We start from the raw sequence: 16614 nt of genomic DNA, 5'->3' as shown, positions 1-16614 counted from the left end.
TGGCAGCAAGTGCAACACATCATTTTTTATTACTTGAAGCATTCTTTTAAGTAGGATTTCAAACTTAAATAGGGGATTTGCAAAGATCCATTAGTCTTGCTACAGAAAACTGGTTTATTAAATATCACACTTACAAATAGCTTCACTTAAAATACTATGTACTCAATATAGGAAAATATAATCATAACACTTTAAATATGGTAATTTCACAGGATGACAATACTAAAATTAGCTTTGGAGGATAAAGATTTCAAACCTTTGGTCACATCTACTGACTGTAAATGTCCTAACGAGTGCAAACATACACTGTCAGTTGTGTATCTCCGGAGATTTGTTTAGCCTAACCTTACATTTTCTCTTCACAAGTAATGCATAGACATGTTTCAGCAGGATAGTAAAGTGAATTAGTTCCATAATGTGCATTATGCATGAGGCATCTACTATAGTAAATAATCTTCTATAGTATAACACAAGTGCAAATAAATATGTCTCTAGGAATGTGCAAATAGAAGAGTTGTGCGTATCTTTTTTTTTTTTTTGCAAGAATTGGATGGCTGTCCAGTGCATGTCTTAGCATATGGCTGGCTCGTCCACAGCTTGTGCTCCCTCTGTGACAGCTTTCACACATTTGGCCATCGTCTGGGAGGCTCTGCTTATCGGATCTGTAGGTCGGGATTGAGAGCAGATTTAAAAGTTGACCAAAAAAGCAAAATGACAAAGATAAAGAGCCTAATTAGAGAATAGCTATCTGTCTATAATGATATAATGTTGTTGTTGTTGTTTTCAACAGGTATTACTTATGCAATTAATGTTACAATTACAACTAACATACATCAAATGTGTAACACGAGCAAGCATGAAGGTAACACAATAATTCTATTTTGTATGCATTATAGTTATTTTGCATTTTGTAGACTAGTTAAATGCATTTTTACATTGAATTCATAGAACTAGTACCTAATATGTTTTTCACAACTTTATATAGTTTGAAAAATGTTGCAGACCATTTGGTGGAAACTTTAGGCCAGCGTACCAAATTATTTTGACTTGCTTTAAAACTTTGCAGATGCCGTTGAAATCCTTGATTTTACCGGCCCCATGACTCGATGGCAAAACTAAAGTTCTGATCCCTTGAACTTTTAGAAAAGCAAAACTCCCAGTAGGTTTCTGCTTTTTTTAAGTACAGAATGGCCGTATAGATGTATTTTTGCGGATTTATGAGGACGATAAATTCTGGACACAACTAGGGCCTCATAATAATTTGTAATTAAAAAGGACAAATTTATTTTGAAAATCTAAATTTTACACATTTACAGTGTCCATGACAAATTAAAAAAACTAGGTTCATGATTTTCATGGTGTGCTGTGGAAATTTTGTCTTCTGTGCAACAGAAATTACATAATTTATTTAATAGAAAGCACAGCATATTAGTAAACACATCATGTTTATCCAAGATGGAGAGTTGGACTTGATGTTGTGCCCATAACAACCCTGACTGTAAAAAAAGAACACTTTCAATTATTACTATATTCAGCAATCATGTAAACCTTTGTGAGAATTGGTGTTTGGATTTTGAATCAATTTGGGTACAAAAACACTCTAACAAAACAGAGATCATTGCAAACAAGGGCACAATAAGTATATTAATCATGGATATTATAAAATGTGACATTAGTATTTATATAACTATATTACTATTTCCTAAAATACAAATGACATAGTTAACAAACTAATGAAACACTGTTGTCAAAATGTTTTCCTTGAAGTTTTTGTAATAAAAATAGAATATAAACTATCTACAGTGAAAGAAGTAATACTTGAATTAAGCAGTAGTGACTTACCTGTCATATAAAAGTCCCGCACAGTAAGCTGTGGTGGGACTAAAGGTTCAGTTAGGACAAGCTGGTTCACTGCCTGAAAGAGAGATATCAGTGAGATATCACCACCATCATGGACAAAAACATGAAGTGACCTGAGATAAACCTAAACACATACTGGATGAAAGTAGCAGCTGACCTTAGACAGTTCATATGCCTGCTTAAAGTAGTTGGCCTCCTCAACATCATCATATCGCACCAGATTTGGGGAAACATCTGCCAGTCTATCACGCACTCCATCAAGAGTATCATAGGGGAGTGTCACTCCAGCCAGCTTCAAAGAGAATGTAAAATACACAAAATGTAAATTGTATTTCTTACTCCTTAACATAACAGAAATAGCTTGTATTGTTTTTCACCTCAGAAATAGCTCTGATGATCTTCCAGTCCTCCCTGGCCATGCCTGGTGCAGTCACTGCCACCTTGGTCTGCTGGGCACGACCTTCGGTGTTCACATAGGTGCCACATTTCTCAGTATATGCAGCTCCAGGAAGTATGATGTCAGCCATTGGTGCACCAGCATCTCCATGGTGACCTGGGCAGTTATCGCACAGAACATTGTAAATATCCCTTTAGATGGACATGTGCAGAGGGGCTGCAAAGTTGGTAGAAAGTCTACAAAAAATCTGCGTGACATCTCAATCTGAACAAGTCAGTGCCCACTTGGTATTCTGTTGATGATACCAGAGGGAGTGTTGTGAAACACACCCATCCCTAGTGGGAGTCTAACTGATGTGAAATCTGTTCAACTAACTCATTTAACCTTTCAGTGAACCCTTGTGCTCTGCATTCTTTGCTCATTAATCAGATTTGTCAATCTGACAATCTTTTGTGCATGCAAAAATATGTCAGAAATTTCCAAGGCTTTTCCAAGATGCGATAGATTTGCAGAGTTTATACTGCTGTGCAGTAAAAGGGCTGACCTTGGTAGATTATGAGGCAGTCCTTAGGCAGGTCCTGGCGAGTAATGCAGCCAGCATCTGCGCCAAGTAGGTACAGAACTTTTGGTGGATTCTGTCTGATAGCATCCACTCCTGGCTTGTACCCAAGATCAAGTGCAGCCACTTGACTGGCAACCCTGAAAACGCAGACAAAACGTCAGCATGTGTATTCCAGTAAAAAACACCACCCTGAACTCTGCCTGCCCTATTTCTGGAAGCTTTATCTCTTCATTTTCCAAGAGAATGACCTGTGAAGAACATTGAGAACCTTCCAGGTTTCCTCCACTCCACTGCTGACACGAGCATTCTGAGAAATGGTTGATACGGCTGCCATTATTGCAGCTCCATCCTCTTTCTGCAGGCAACTACTTCCAATCACGACAACAGGACGCTTTGCTTTTGCCAACATCTGCAAGAGGAGATTAAATACAATACATTAGGAAGAAACACTTGAATTGAATGATACCATGTGTCACGCTCCCAAGTACTGGAGTGCTTAAAAGTGTCACCTTTGAGTAAGGGTGAGCTCCTGATGCAATTTCTTGGAGAACCTTGGCAGACTCCCCAAGATGGTCATAGGTATAACTTAAGTCCACTTCCTTTCCCACAAGAGCAACTTGCAATTCATTGTGAAGCCAGCTAAAGCAGAGGTGACAAGTTGATAATAAACAACATGCATTTTTCAACAACACTCAGAAATACTGTTTTAACAGCATTCAATTTACCCTTTTCTGATTCGTGCATTGAAAAGAGGAGCCTCATAGCGTGGATTGGTGCCCACCAGAAGCAGCAGGTCAGCTTCTTCAATGCCAGCAATCCCAGTATTTAGAAGATAGTTGGAGCGCAGGTCAGTCCTAAGCCAAAGTCAAAAGAGAAACCTATTATTAACACTGGTTCATAAGTCTTTGCAGCATTTTTCGCTTTTCACTTTGCATGGTCTTACCCAGCTCCAGCCTTGGGGAACACCTCCTCAGTGCACAGGTTGTCACTATTCAAACGGTTCAACACGTCTTTCAGGGTAATGAGAGCCTCTGCATCCACCAAGCCGCCGACAACAGCAGCTACATCATTTCCCTTAACCCCTTGCAACTGTCAGACGGAACAGATGCTGTTTAGAACTATCAAAGTCAGAAGCACCATTTGAGGAATATCACACACTGAAGAGAATGAATACTTACTGCTCCAGCAACTCGAGTCAGTGCATCTTCCCAGGTTGTGGTAACAAACTGCCCAGACTCATTTTTAACCATTGGTTGAGTAAGCCTCTGTCTCTTGAGTCCATCATAAGCAAACCTGTCAGGGTGCAAGCCAGGAAGAATTCAGCAAAGCCAACATCATACAGTACACAAATGTATGTCTGTGAATCAAACTTTGTGTGAGATGAACCTGGTTTTGTCCGAGATCCACTCCTCATTAATATCCTCATTAATACGAGGCAGGATTCTCATCACTTCACCGCCGCGAGTGGTCACTACAATGTTACTACCAACAGCATCCAGAACATCAATGGATTCAGTCTTCCTGTAGAAAACCAAAAGATATATATATATATGAGAAAACCAAATCTGGATCCTAGTGAGTTAATCAAAATGTAAAACTGAATTTAAAAAAAACCTGGTTTCCCAAGGGCGAGCAGTAAATGCATATGGTTTAGAAGTCAGGGCTCCCACTGGGCATATATCAATGACATTCCCAGATAACTCCGACATGAACATCTTCTCCACGTATGTCCCAATCTGCAGGTCATTGCCTCTGCCTGTGGTGCCCAGATCCTCCACACCCGCAATCTCACTGGCAAAGCTGTAGAGAGTTTAAGTTAAAAAAAAAGAGACTTATTTTCATATTCTAAATTTATAAAGCAACTCAACTCACTCTAGATAATGAAGCGTGACTCACCGCACACAGCGAGTGCACTGGATACAGCGAGTCATGATGGTTTTGATGAGTGGGCCAATGTTTTTGTCTTCCACAGCTCTCTTGCTCTCTGTGAAGCGACTTCTGTCGCTGCCAAACTGCATGGACTGGTCCTTCACACAAAATCAAATTCAACTGTGTTAATCAGTCTTACTTTAACACCAAGATTCTAAAAATAATGTCACTCACTAACAGACTTATGAAACATCTCTCATTTACCTGTAGATCACATTCTCCCCCTTGATCACAAATTGGACAGTCCAGTGGGTGGTTAGCCAGCAAAAACTCCATCACACCCTCTCTGTGTAAAATTAACAGCAGTTTAGAATAACATTGTGAATTTCATGAGAGAGAATACAAATACATTGTATTTCTTGAGAGAGCTAATATTATTGGAACACACATTATCCCACAAAAATAAAAATAGGCACAAAAACAGTTATATCAACTCTGCAGCATACGCATAGATGTGTTGTAGATACTATGTCCTTAGGTGTGAGTTTGACCGTACCTGGCTCTCCTTGTTTTGTCGGAGTCGGTTAAAATGTTCCAGCCCTTCATAACAGGCATAGCACAGGCTGCCACTGGCTGGAGGGCACATGAGAAATGATTTCTTATTATTCTAAGAAGGTATATCTGTGTCCCAGTAAAGTTAGGTTAATAAATAAGGGACTAAGTAAAAGTAAGTAAGTAAGTAAAACTTTATTTATATAGCACCCATCATAGTACGTGTACACAGAGTGCTTCACATTATGTAAAAAAAAGACATTCAATCACACAAACAGTATAAAACACATTTAGAACTTAAACATTTTAGATATGTACAATGTACAGTGGTAAATCGGCAGTGGCTCAACAATTAAAGGCTTGTCTGTATAGGTGTGTTTTTAATTGACCCTTGAAACTAACAACAGACTGGGCTGATCTCAGATCAGGTGGGAGCGCATTCCACAGCCTAGGGGCCACTGCCCCAAAGGATCGGTCCCCCTTTGTTTTTAGCCGGGTCCGGGGGACTGACAGGACACCCTGGTCAGATGATCTCAGGTACCGGCTGGGGGTGTGGTGGTGAATGAGATCGCAGATGTAACTGGGGGCGGGCCGTGGAGGGCTTTATAAGTGAGTAGCAGCACCTTGAAATGAATTCTGAACGGGACCGGTAACCAGTGCAGAGTGGTAAGTATAAGTATGATGTGACAGGATTTTTTTGACCTTGTGAGTAGTCTGGCGGCTGCATTTTGGACAAGTTGAAGGCAGTCGATGGATGACTGATTAAGGCAAGTGAAGAGTGAGTTACAATAGTCCAGTCTGGATGATATGAAAGCATGTATTGACATGTTCTGAGTGGGAAACTATGGAACGGAGCTTGGCTATGTTTCTCAGGTGGAAAAAACAGTTTTGAGAGAGGGTTTTTACATGTTTTTCCACGTGCATAGATTTGTCAAAATGTACTCCAAGGTTCTTGATATAGACATAAAGATGTCAAGAAAATTAAAACAGATGTGCAGAATATAACATACCTTGGGAACTTTCTCTATCTCCACAAGACACATGCGACAGTTTCCAGCAACTGACAGACGCTCATGGTAGCAGAAGCGAGGGATTTGCATTCCTGCTTTCTCACATGCCTGTAAGGGAGCACAGTCAGGGTGTTCAATCTGATACCACGGCTCAATTTGCTTGGATTTGACCTGCCTTTACTGTATGTGGGAATTAATTTACCATGTTACCTGCAACACAGTTGTTCCTGGCTCCACCATGATCGGATTCCCATCCACAAAAACCTCCACAAGGTTACTGGCAGCTGCTGTTGCTGTAGCTGCGGTGCGAGCTTCAAAGATAGAGCACATTTTTAATGTAAAGCCTCTCATATCATCCAGGTTACTCTAATGAATTCCTGGTTTTTCCTGGAGATGGCAATTAAGTAACACCATTTGGCATTTGCTACACTGAGCCAGCAACAGCCTGGCACTAAATGTAGTACCAGGGCAAATCTGTAATCCTGTGTATAATCCATCAGTAGAACAAAGTGACAAGGCTGCTCTCGCACACAACAAACAAAATGGCTATTCTGTAGAAATACAAGAGACACAGTGTAAACAACAAGGCAGCAAGGTCAGTTAATCAAGACAAAGTAGCATATAGTTAGTTACCATTGTTGGTAGTGGCCGCACCTCCTTTGACGGCTGCTGCTGGAAAGAGACCACGACCCACAACACGCAAACGCAACATGCTGGAAGAGAGGCAGAGACATCATGAGACATCGTGTGTAAGGTGGTCTAGCTTCTCTGACGTTAGTTAACACGTTCTTCAAGTGTTAACATAGTTGTGAGGTATTAAAAGTTGGCGCATCATTTTGTCATCCTGGAGAGATGCGTGCAGACCACATGCGACAACCAGAACAAAAACAGAAGTAGCTGTTAAGCTAGCTGCCTCCCCATCACTGTGGATGATAACAATAGGAGCAGCCTTTTTATGCTGCGACATTTCATTTAAAAAAAAAAAAGAACAGAGAAAGCTGTATAAGTGCTCCACGGGTGTATATAGATATTTCACGTCTTCACATGGCGTTGGAAACTTCTAGAAACGTGACACAAACTGGACGGACGTTATGAAATGATGTGCCGAGCTAACGTTAACTTTAGCAACGGTTGCTATAATAATATGTAACGGCTGACAGCCGTCATATTCTAACGTTACTTCAATATTTACAACCGACCACCCCGTTAAACGTGTCATTTTACACAATACTTTAGCAAAATGTCCACACCAGTAAGTAACCAAGTAACAAACGTCACCGGTTGATTTCACTTTTTAATTCAGGTTTCAAGACTCGTTTAAAAACCTTCTTGCCAATGTGTCGTTTTATATCTACAGGCAAATCCACCAGTGAGAAGTTATGTGGTGTTTCTGGAGGCGATGCGTTACGTACCTGGTCGGTGTTTGTCCTCCTGAGACTGCCTGCGACGCAGATTGCGCACTGTCTTGTTATTCTGCTGCGTCACGGATTAAGTAATCCTGTGTGGCCACCGTAATCCAAGTAGGACAGCTACTTTTCTGCAGGTACTGGCTAAAGTAGTCGGGTTTTCCAAATCTGGCAGACAAATAATGTCTGTAATGTCATTATCAGATGCTCATCATCTACACCTGTGACAGTCAGTAGTAGTGATGCGCTTTTAACAGCAGGGCTTTTCTCTCAGTCAGGTTTGTCTGAATCTTGTCTGGTATTTGTGAATTATTTCCACCTTTCATGCCACATGAGATCAACAGAAAAGTCATAGGGCAAAAGTTCAAACTGATAAGGGCTTTCTAACTTAAAGAAGTGCAAAATGTCGGCTTCCTGTCCAAGTTTTCATTCCTGTTACAGAGGTCCTCCTCTACAGGATATCTCATCAGTGATGTAATCCTTAGGCTACAAGTCAGGGTCACGTAGAAGAAATAACAGGACATGAAGTTGTAAACAGACTCTCAGGAGACGGAAGGAAAATGCACATCTGGATTTACATCAAGCTTGTGTCTAGCCTGGTTGAATCCTCATGGAAATCCTCTCTGTATGTACTTGAAACCTCAAAGCCTCGTCTTCAACGAGGTTGCCATAATATATACTGCTAACATCCTGTCAAACAATATAAAAAAGATATTCAGACAGTACAGAATGTGCTCAGAAGAGCAATTTTATTAAGATATATGCTCTTTATGTGGAATATATTAGAGTAAAAAATATTTATTCAACTCAACTAGTTAGAAAATCAATACATTAACAGCCAGAACAGCATCAGCCAGTGTGAAACCATATAAAATATACATAATATTATACATGAATGATATTAGACTATTATCAGATATGAGCATCATATCTCATCTGTAGGAATCAAAATAAGATATTGAGTATTGATGAGCAGATACCCTCAATTCATAAGAGTACAAGGAAAAACAAGTAAATGTGTAGATTTCATTATCAAAAACATCTGTATGAAAAATGTGACATTGTCCGTCCTTTCTTACACAACACTGGGACATCTGCTGTTTGCTTGTTTTGCTGCCCAGCTGTCCAAAAGCCAGGGATGTGCAGTTTACAATCAAAGGTCATTTCATTTTAAAAACAACTGAAACAAATTATTGATCATCTGAATAATCAACCGTCTAAGTAATGGAGAGTCTTGATCATGCCTGTTTCTCATCACTTGGGTTATGCAAATAAAAAATAAATGGAAAAATACAAACTCCAGGTCCACATTACCCTCAGCTTTTCCATTGAGAGTAATTGTCAGTTTAAGCAGGCAGAACTCCATCCAAATGCAACAAAATAGGAAAATCTTAACACTAGAGCTGGAAAGTAATGGGTGTGATAATCCCCTACATTTATGCATAAGTCATACCCAGCCCCCCGCCCTCTTGTTTTTCATGGAGATCGACATGAGTCTGAGGATGGCTGCAATCAGAGAGTTGAAGATTCCACAGGCTCCTCTGGGACGTTGTCCTGATGAGGTCCCGGCACAGACTCGATCTCAGTGGCAGAGATGGACTGGCTGAGCTCTCTTAGTGAATTCTTAGTTATGTCCAGGCATGCACGCTTCAGGATACTACGAACCTTTTTACCCAGGAGCATGTAGAGCAAGGGGTTGATGCAACTATTAAAAAAGCCTAAGCTAGTGGCAAGAGGAAAGCCAGCTTTCAATATGTTGTGTAGGTGTATTGAGGAATGTATTGATAACTCCATTAAGCTGAAAGCATGAAAAGGCGCCCAGCATAAAAAGAAGGCCAAAATTACAGCAGTGACTGTTTTGGAGAAGCTAGACATACGAACCAAGCCCCTAGATTGATTCCCTTTGATTGTCAGGAGTATTCCTGTCACGCATATAGCGGTAAACGGCAGAAGGAAACCCACAGTGGTACGGATGGCCACTATTGCAATGTGCCACATCGCTGCTTTATGTCCGTCCTGTGCATGGAAGTTGTTGAAGCACACCACTTTTTTGTGCAATTGCATGGTGTCGCGAAAAATCAGCGCCGGAGAGCTCAAGGCTCCAGCTAGTGCCCATATGCAGGCACACACGACCCAGGCTTTCTCTACAGTGCGGTACCTCTGAGACCAGTTCAGGTGGACCAGTGAAACATACCTGTCTATGCTGAGCACTGTGAGAAAGAGCACACTGGCATACATGTTCATCACGGACACAAATGAGTTAATCTTACACATGGCCACACCAAAGCCCCAGTGGAAGTCCCGCAGTATGTAATCAATGTAGAAGGGTAGAAAAAGCACAAACACAAAGTCTGCCATGGCCAGATTGAGTAGCCACACACTGTTGACAGTCTTTTTGCTTTTGAATGCCGTCACCCAAATGACGATTCCGTTCCCTATCACACCGAGCACAAAGGCAATTATGTAGATAACCACCGAGATAATGTGCATAGTCTCTTTTTGGCTGTGTTCTTGTTTAAGATCTTCCAAGTCGCCATACTCCAGGTAATAATCATAGGTGTAGTTTTGATAGTCCTCGCTGGAGTCATCCATTGTTGCAGTCAAAGCTTTCTCTGTGATAGGGAAAAATCTCATGAGCAGATGTATTCCTAGAAGGTGATCAATAAGCCCAGTCTTATACAAATCCTTCAGTTTTATAATCAACATATGGCACATATTCTTACCTGACACTCTTTAGGACTTTGCGTGGCTATTCTCCAAAAAGATCTAGTTGGCTGCTCTGCTCCTCTTTCCGATTGTTCAGCTCCGGTGTTGAGGTTAGGACAGGGTGTGTCCTAAGAAACCCTGGAACACAGTGTTAACAGCCATTCAGATCAACAAATCTGGACAGTTACTGTAGATGAAGCAGAAAGAGACCTTGTTGTATGATTCACACTGTTTATTCTGCAAGTAAACGTGGAAGAATGTGTTATTACATAATTTATAAATGTGGAGACATTGTTACTGTGGATGTGGATGAACAAAGCCATAATAAGCACTAGAAAATCAGAGTGAAAGGTTGCATTGTTGCAGTTATCTACAATGTTAGTTTTATCAACAAGACCAAAGTGGTCTCCATGATTACAACAATATGTACTTGTCTTGAAGGTCTGATCTGAGATAAAAGTTGTTTCATTCACAGAGATTTTTTTTTTTATCTATCTTTGTTCTCATTACATAATACATATATATTCAATTATTTCCCAAGAATTAACTTTGAGAACTACTAATTTTTGAATACACAATTAAACATAAGAACATAAAACCTTAAATTAGCTACTATAAGACTATTATGAATTAAATATTAATCTCAAGAAGAGAAAGATAAAGTTCAACATCAAGACAGAATGCAACTTTGCCCTTAATTTTTTGTTGGAAACAGACTGTAACTGCTTAAAATACCATAAATAAAGCCAGTAAATAGGCCTACATAATAAGTAGAATAAATAAGAAAGCTACTGCAGAAATAAAACAATAGAGAAAGTTGTTAATAAGTAGCCTAATATAACGATAAATACAGGATTTAAATCTTACAGACAAAAAGTTAAGCACTGCAAAATCACAGGAGTGATTTCCATTGAACTGGACAGTAAAAGAAAGACTACTAAAAACACTATTGAACAAATGCTAATCAGAATCGATGCAGTGAACAAAAAAAGTAGTCTATCCTGTTAAATCCAGAATATCTAAAAGTATCGACGGTAACCAATACAGAACCATATTAGGCTGTCGAGTAGGAAACAGCAGTGCCACATACACACTATTGGCATACTAATTGGATAAACGTGAAGTTATTTCTCCTCGGAGTTTGAAGAAGCAGAAGAGAGTGCATCAGCTCACCAAAGCGCAGCGCCCCCCTTTCATCAGCATTTGGATTAAAGAAAAACAGCGCTAACTTTAGCCGTTTAGCTCCGTTTTCTCCGGGCCTTCTCCGTGACTTCCCACTCGGCTGTGAAAAGTCCGTGTGTGTTGCATGTGTAGTCTTTCCGAGCGTCCATCCAAACTAAACCCCGTTACTCGGTGCACGCAGGGTCGAGATGTGCAGGAGTCACAGTGGGCGCGCCTGGCTGACGCGTCAAACAGGACCACAGAATGAAGAGAAGTTATTGGTCACCCACACGGAATGAAGAATGCTTTCATTCAGAGAGCTGCGGCTGCTTTTCACAACAAGCACGGTTTAACCCTCAATGTTGGTACACGGGGGGAAAGTTTTGAATACTGCAGGTTTTTGTTGTTTACACGATTTTTTTTTCTCGTAGGCATGGCCTGCATTGAGAAAGTTTGTCTGCTCAATCTGCATTTGTTTTCTTCTCAAGAATTGAGACTCATTGTTTTAGCACCTTGCTGCTGCCTGGTGATCAAAACCAAAAACCAGGTGATTAAAACATGATTATCTTGAGGTAGGCTTGCAGACAAGCTTAATTGCACTGTAAAGCATTTGTTGAAATAACTAGGAAAATCCCTCATTACTGTATTTCCAGACATAACACAAAAGCTTGCTTATGTTCACTTACTTTGTTTGTTTAACAGGCTGTGCCAGTGTTTTGAGGCAATACACGCAATGGTTAGCAAATATTTTGTGTTTTCATAAAGTTGTCTGACTTAGAGACATAATAAATAAATAAAAAAAGTGGCCCAAATTAAGTCAGTGAGTGTCTATCTCCAAAAATGTCTGATTTGGGGGATTATTAAAGGCACAATTTGTAAGTTTTGCTAATGCTAAAACACCAACTTTATTATGACATCTGTTTACCTCCCAGTGCAGAGGATGAAATTACAAGATTGGCGTAGGCGTTAACTTCATTCTTGTAGGCTACATGCCAAGGGCTGTCTCCAGAGAAGGAAAACAATGTCAACGTTAACGTGTTTTTTTTTGTTTTTTTTACTCCATCACTTTTGTTTCTAAGTTGCTAGAAATGATAGCCTAGTAGCTAGGCTATAATTTCTTGTATTGTAAACATAACAATGGCTAAAGCTCTTGGCAAGTGACCATTACCTGTATCTACGTCACTGCCACATTTGGCAGCAGAGAAAACCTACAAATATCCTCTTTAGGATTTGGTTAAAAGAGTCTTCCTGAGATGAAGCAGACTAATGGACTTTCCACTTAGTTGGATCAATAAAAATAATGGTTAAACTGGATGTAAGGCTCCTACAATCCTTTGTAGGAGTTGCCATCCAAAATGCTAATCTTATCCTACACTACCCATAATGCAACTTTAATTTACTTTAATTAGACCCTCTCTTAAGCTAGATGTTCACATCTTTATTTTAAAAAAAGAGCCACCATGCCCCAGTTAGTAACACAAGCTGCCTGTTAAAAATTAACAAATGAAAAGTCTCAAGCCCAAATACAAACTCGTCAAAGTTTGACACTGTACATAAAAATACACTGGTACTAAACGTATGCATTAGAAATAAGGCATGTGTTGCAGAAGTGTCCAATATGAATGTAATTACTAGGCTCACTGAGCCGCTTTGTTAGTGCGTTCTGCAACTGTTCACACAGAAAGTAGTAGGCTACAGCTGTCTTTTCAGCTTCAATCACAAATTATAGAGAAAAAATAGAGACAAATGTCTGCACCACAGTCTATCATCATCGCTGCCACACTGCTCACAGTGGGTTCTGACTACACCCTACGCAACACCTGTCTAAAGCAAAACACCTGCTGTCCCCTCACGGATGGAGGCATGACCTTCTGGCTTGAAATGAACAGTTCAACTCCCTGGCTTGCAGTTCATTGTGAAATTAACCTCTTATATCCTGGATAAGATGTGAATTGCATTGAAAATCTGTGAAACAAGTTTGCACAGACAGTTTGTGTGGCAGTGGATTACGACAGAAGAATCTTTTTATTGTAAACATAATAATATAATAATTGCTTACATTTATATAGCGCTTGAGCATTGATTAGGTCCAAGTAAATTAATCAAATTCGGGGGACTCCACTGGCTCACCCTCGAAAGTGCAGCCCTTGTAGGCACAGCCCTCAAAGCAGCCCGGACACCAATCTAATTCAAATAATTCCCATCTCTCTCTCTCTCTCTCTCTCTCTCTCTCTCTCTCTCTCTCTCTCTCTCTCTCTCTCTCTCACTCTCTCTCTCTCTCTCCAGATTTCTTGTTTTCCATACTGACCATTAATAATAAAGACTTTAAAGCCCCAAATTATATCTTAAAAATCATAATCAAATTGAATTGCGACCAAAATTATTTCTTAAATGATGCAGGCTGAGACTTTGACTGTTCACGCAGACGCTTCTGCTTGCTCGTCCCTTTCTGTTTCATCAGATAGTCAGACAGCCATGTCTCAGTTATCTTGATCTCCAGCAACCAAAAGTGACCATCTCATCCCTCTGTGGATCATTCAGCCCTGAGGGGGGAGCTGTCACATCCTCGAATAGCTCTTTTATGTTTGCCTGGGTCTGTGCGTCATGCCTAGTCTCATAAACAGACGTAGACGTCATGCCATCCACTGATTATCATCCATGGCTCCTGTGACATAGTCTTCCTCGAAGATATGCTGCTGTCTCAGACAGAGACTAACTGCAGAGGAAGTGTCTCCACTGGGACTTTACAGGAAACCTAATGAAGCAATCATCATCACATAAACACCAGCATGCTTGCTTTCACTCACGTAGTACTGTCTCAACAAAGTACTGTAGTTCCACAAATCGGTTATTTGTCAGAAAAAATTACTTGCCACTAACCTCGTGGTAGAGGCAACATATGATTGCTAAAATTGGAATAACATTTTTGAATTATAACCTACTATTAGGGCTACACTAAAGACTACAACTACACTTTTTTCACAATAATTGATTGCATTAATGAATTGATCATTGTAGCTCTGACAACAGTTGATGCAAGTCCATACTACCAATATTGACTGTCTTGTGCCAAATTAATGTGCATAAGATTCAGAGCAGAATCACCGCTGTGATTTGTCATAGCAACTTTCCCCTCACAAATTGTATTGTTTTCAAAATTGGAAAAACAGAACATGTAGGGCATTGTGTTACTACACTTCTTCTTCAACAATTGACTGGTATGTACGGAAGTGTATTGCATTCACTTGAAAAAAAAAATGCGGTTTTTCTGAGTCATTTTTTTTTTTGGTCTGTTTTTCGAGGTAAGTGTTTTTCGTCTATTCCTCATTTATATACAGTCTATTGTCTACTCCTTCCCTACTACATTGAGCAATAGGCTTACAATAGAAGGATAAAGTCTAAAACATAACCCTGTGTGTAACTAATCACATACTTAATTGGCTTTATGCACAGCTCCACTACTTCCTGATCTTAAGCCAGCTTCTTTAGTTCCTGTCTTACATTGTTGGACAAACTGATTGAAGTTCAGGAAGTAGTGGAGCTGCGCATAAAGCCTTTTGACCCGGTACGGTATAGAAAGTTGAAGATGATGGGATAGATGGGAGTCTTGCAGGTTGGATGTTCTTGTGAGATTTCGAAGTATCTCAGAGAAAAAATTATCACGAAAAACAGAAAAAAATACTCAATAAAACAGGGGAAAAAATTGCCTGAAAAACAGGGGGGGAAATTACTCAGAAAAACAGGAAAAAAATTACTCAGAAAAACAGAGAAAATTACCTTGAAAAACAGACCAAAAAATAAATTAGGCCTACTCAGAAAAAACTGATTTTTTAAATTTTTTATTCAAGTAGCCTAAATGCAATACACTTCCGTAGGTATGCATCATGAAAGTTGATGATAATATTACAATGATAGAAACTTTGGGGTGGAGTGGCCTACAATGCTGAATTATGATGCAGAAACCCAAGGATGTACCGTATGCTGCTTTTATGTAGCTGTCATTTGCAAGAGAGTCCCCCTCATATTGTATCTGAAGTGGATGGCCCGGACAGCCTGCAAGACAAAGGTCAAAAGGTCAGAACTGTCCACATATACTACACAGTATTTGCCTTTTTTCACAGAAGACAGAACAGATAGAATAATAAAAGTAACGATGGGTGAATTCAATTAAGCTGCTTCAGTTTCAGAGTCCCGCCTGCATCCAAAACATCTGTGTTTTGACTCATGGACTCATGCCAGCTGTGAAAAATACTTGATTGAATAATACCTACAGCAGGGCTCCAGACTCCCCCTAAATGGGGGCATTTTGTCCCTAAAATTTGAGACGGTGCAAGTAAATTTTTCATCTACTTGCACATGTGCAACCAGTAAATTTGCCTAATTTTAATTTTTTAACACTGCTGAAACATCTGAAATCTGTCATTACAGGTGTCAGACCAATGTGTTCGAGTGTCATGAATGAAAAGGTAATGTGAATATTTACTTTGCAAGTCGATTTAAAGTGTGCACCCCTAAATTTTTTGCTTGCACTCCTAAAAAATTTAAAACTGTGCTCCTAGGGGGGGAAAGTTTGTCTGGAGCCCTGTACAGTGACTGTTATTTCATCCATTTTTTATACCTTCTTGAAGATTTTAGGGGGAAATCCGTCTTTATATCTATCATACTTTAATTATGCACATTACATTTTATTGCTTCATAGCCTACCACTCACTATGTATGCATGTATATTTGTGTATATTTGTACATTTGTGATTTTACAGCCCTGCCTTTGAAGTCACCTGCACGGGCTTCCTGTGGTCCTAGAAGGGAGGGAGGACATCTTTTGCGCTCATCGAGGAGGAGTCTGCTGGTTGACTTCCAGTAGCTGCCTGGCCACCGCCTTCTTTCTGCTGCTCCCCCCACCCTCCTCCTCCCCCCCCCCCCCTCCTCCTCCCTCCTCAGCCGCTACTGCAGCAGCAGCATCCCGGTGCCTCCTGGATCCATGAAGAAATCCCTCCTGCACGGCACCTTCCCCGCCACGATGGGCCGCAAGCCTTTCACTGCGTTGACGTTGTGTTGATATTGAGATATTTCAGTTATCAAATATGAATC

General features: G+C 40.1%; 2 protein-coding genes across 4 annotated transcripts; both read right to left on the bottom strand.

The window, feature by feature from the left end:
* Positions 1 to 90: 90 nt before the first annotated feature.
* On the bottom strand, positions 91 to 7818 carry LOC311004215 (NADH-ubiquinone oxidoreductase 75 kDa subunit, mitochondrial-like). 2 transcript variants are annotated; one of them, XM_083996168.1, is made up of 19 exons: positions 7663 to 7818; positions 6884 to 6963; positions 6461 to 6561; positions 6251 to 6358; positions 5245 to 5321; positions 4953 to 5034; positions 4716 to 4846; positions 4434 to 4619; positions 4206 to 4340; positions 3998 to 4112; positions 3763 to 3908; positions 3545 to 3673; positions 3329 to 3458; positions 3068 to 3228; positions 2802 to 2956; positions 2238 to 2413; positions 2018 to 2152; positions 1843 to 1915; positions 91 to 662 (listed from the first exon to the last, which is right to left on the bottom strand). In XM_083996168.1, the coding sequence occupies exons 2-19, from the start codon at positions 6960 to 6962 to the stop codon at positions 571 to 573; spliced, it is 2211 nt and encodes a 736-aa protein (XP_083852294.1). In that variant the 5' UTR covers position 6963; positions 7663 to 7818; the 3' UTR covers positions 91 to 570. The 2 variants fall into 2 exon arrangements, with proteins under 2 accessions (XP_083852294.1, XP_083852295.1); XM_083996169.1 differs by having other exon boundaries at positions 6453 to 6561; positions 7663 to 7677.
* A 629-nt stretch (positions 7819 to 8447) lies between these two features.
* Positions 8448 to 11691, bottom strand: cmklr2 (chemerin chemokine-like receptor 2). 2 transcript variants are annotated; one of them, XM_083997479.1, is made up of 3 exons: positions 11536 to 11691; positions 10380 to 10500; positions 8448 to 10268 (listed from the first exon to the last, which is right to left on the bottom strand). In XM_083997479.1, exon 3 carries the CDS (start codon positions 10246 to 10248, stop codon positions 9169 to 9171), a length of 1080 nt encoding a protein of 359 aa, XP_083853605.1. In that variant the 5' UTR covers positions 10249 to 10268; positions 10380 to 10500; positions 11536 to 11691; the 3' UTR covers positions 8448 to 9168. The 2 variants fall into 2 exon arrangements, with proteins under 2 accessions (XP_083853605.1, XP_083853606.1); XM_083997480.1 differs by having other exon boundaries at positions 10380 to 10549; positions 11536 to 11685.
* Positions 11692 to 16614: the final 4923 nt, after the last annotated feature.

The sequence above is a fragment of the Trachurus trachurus genome (genome assembly GCF_905171665.1).
Source record: "Trachurus trachurus genome assembly, chromosome: 21".
In the NCBI taxonomy this organism is placed as follows: domain Eukaryota; kingdom Metazoa; phylum Chordata; class Actinopteri; order Carangiformes; family Carangidae; genus Trachurus; species Trachurus trachurus.
Note: the sequence above shows the minus strand (reverse complement) of the source record. Positions and strands in the feature narration are given on the sequence as shown.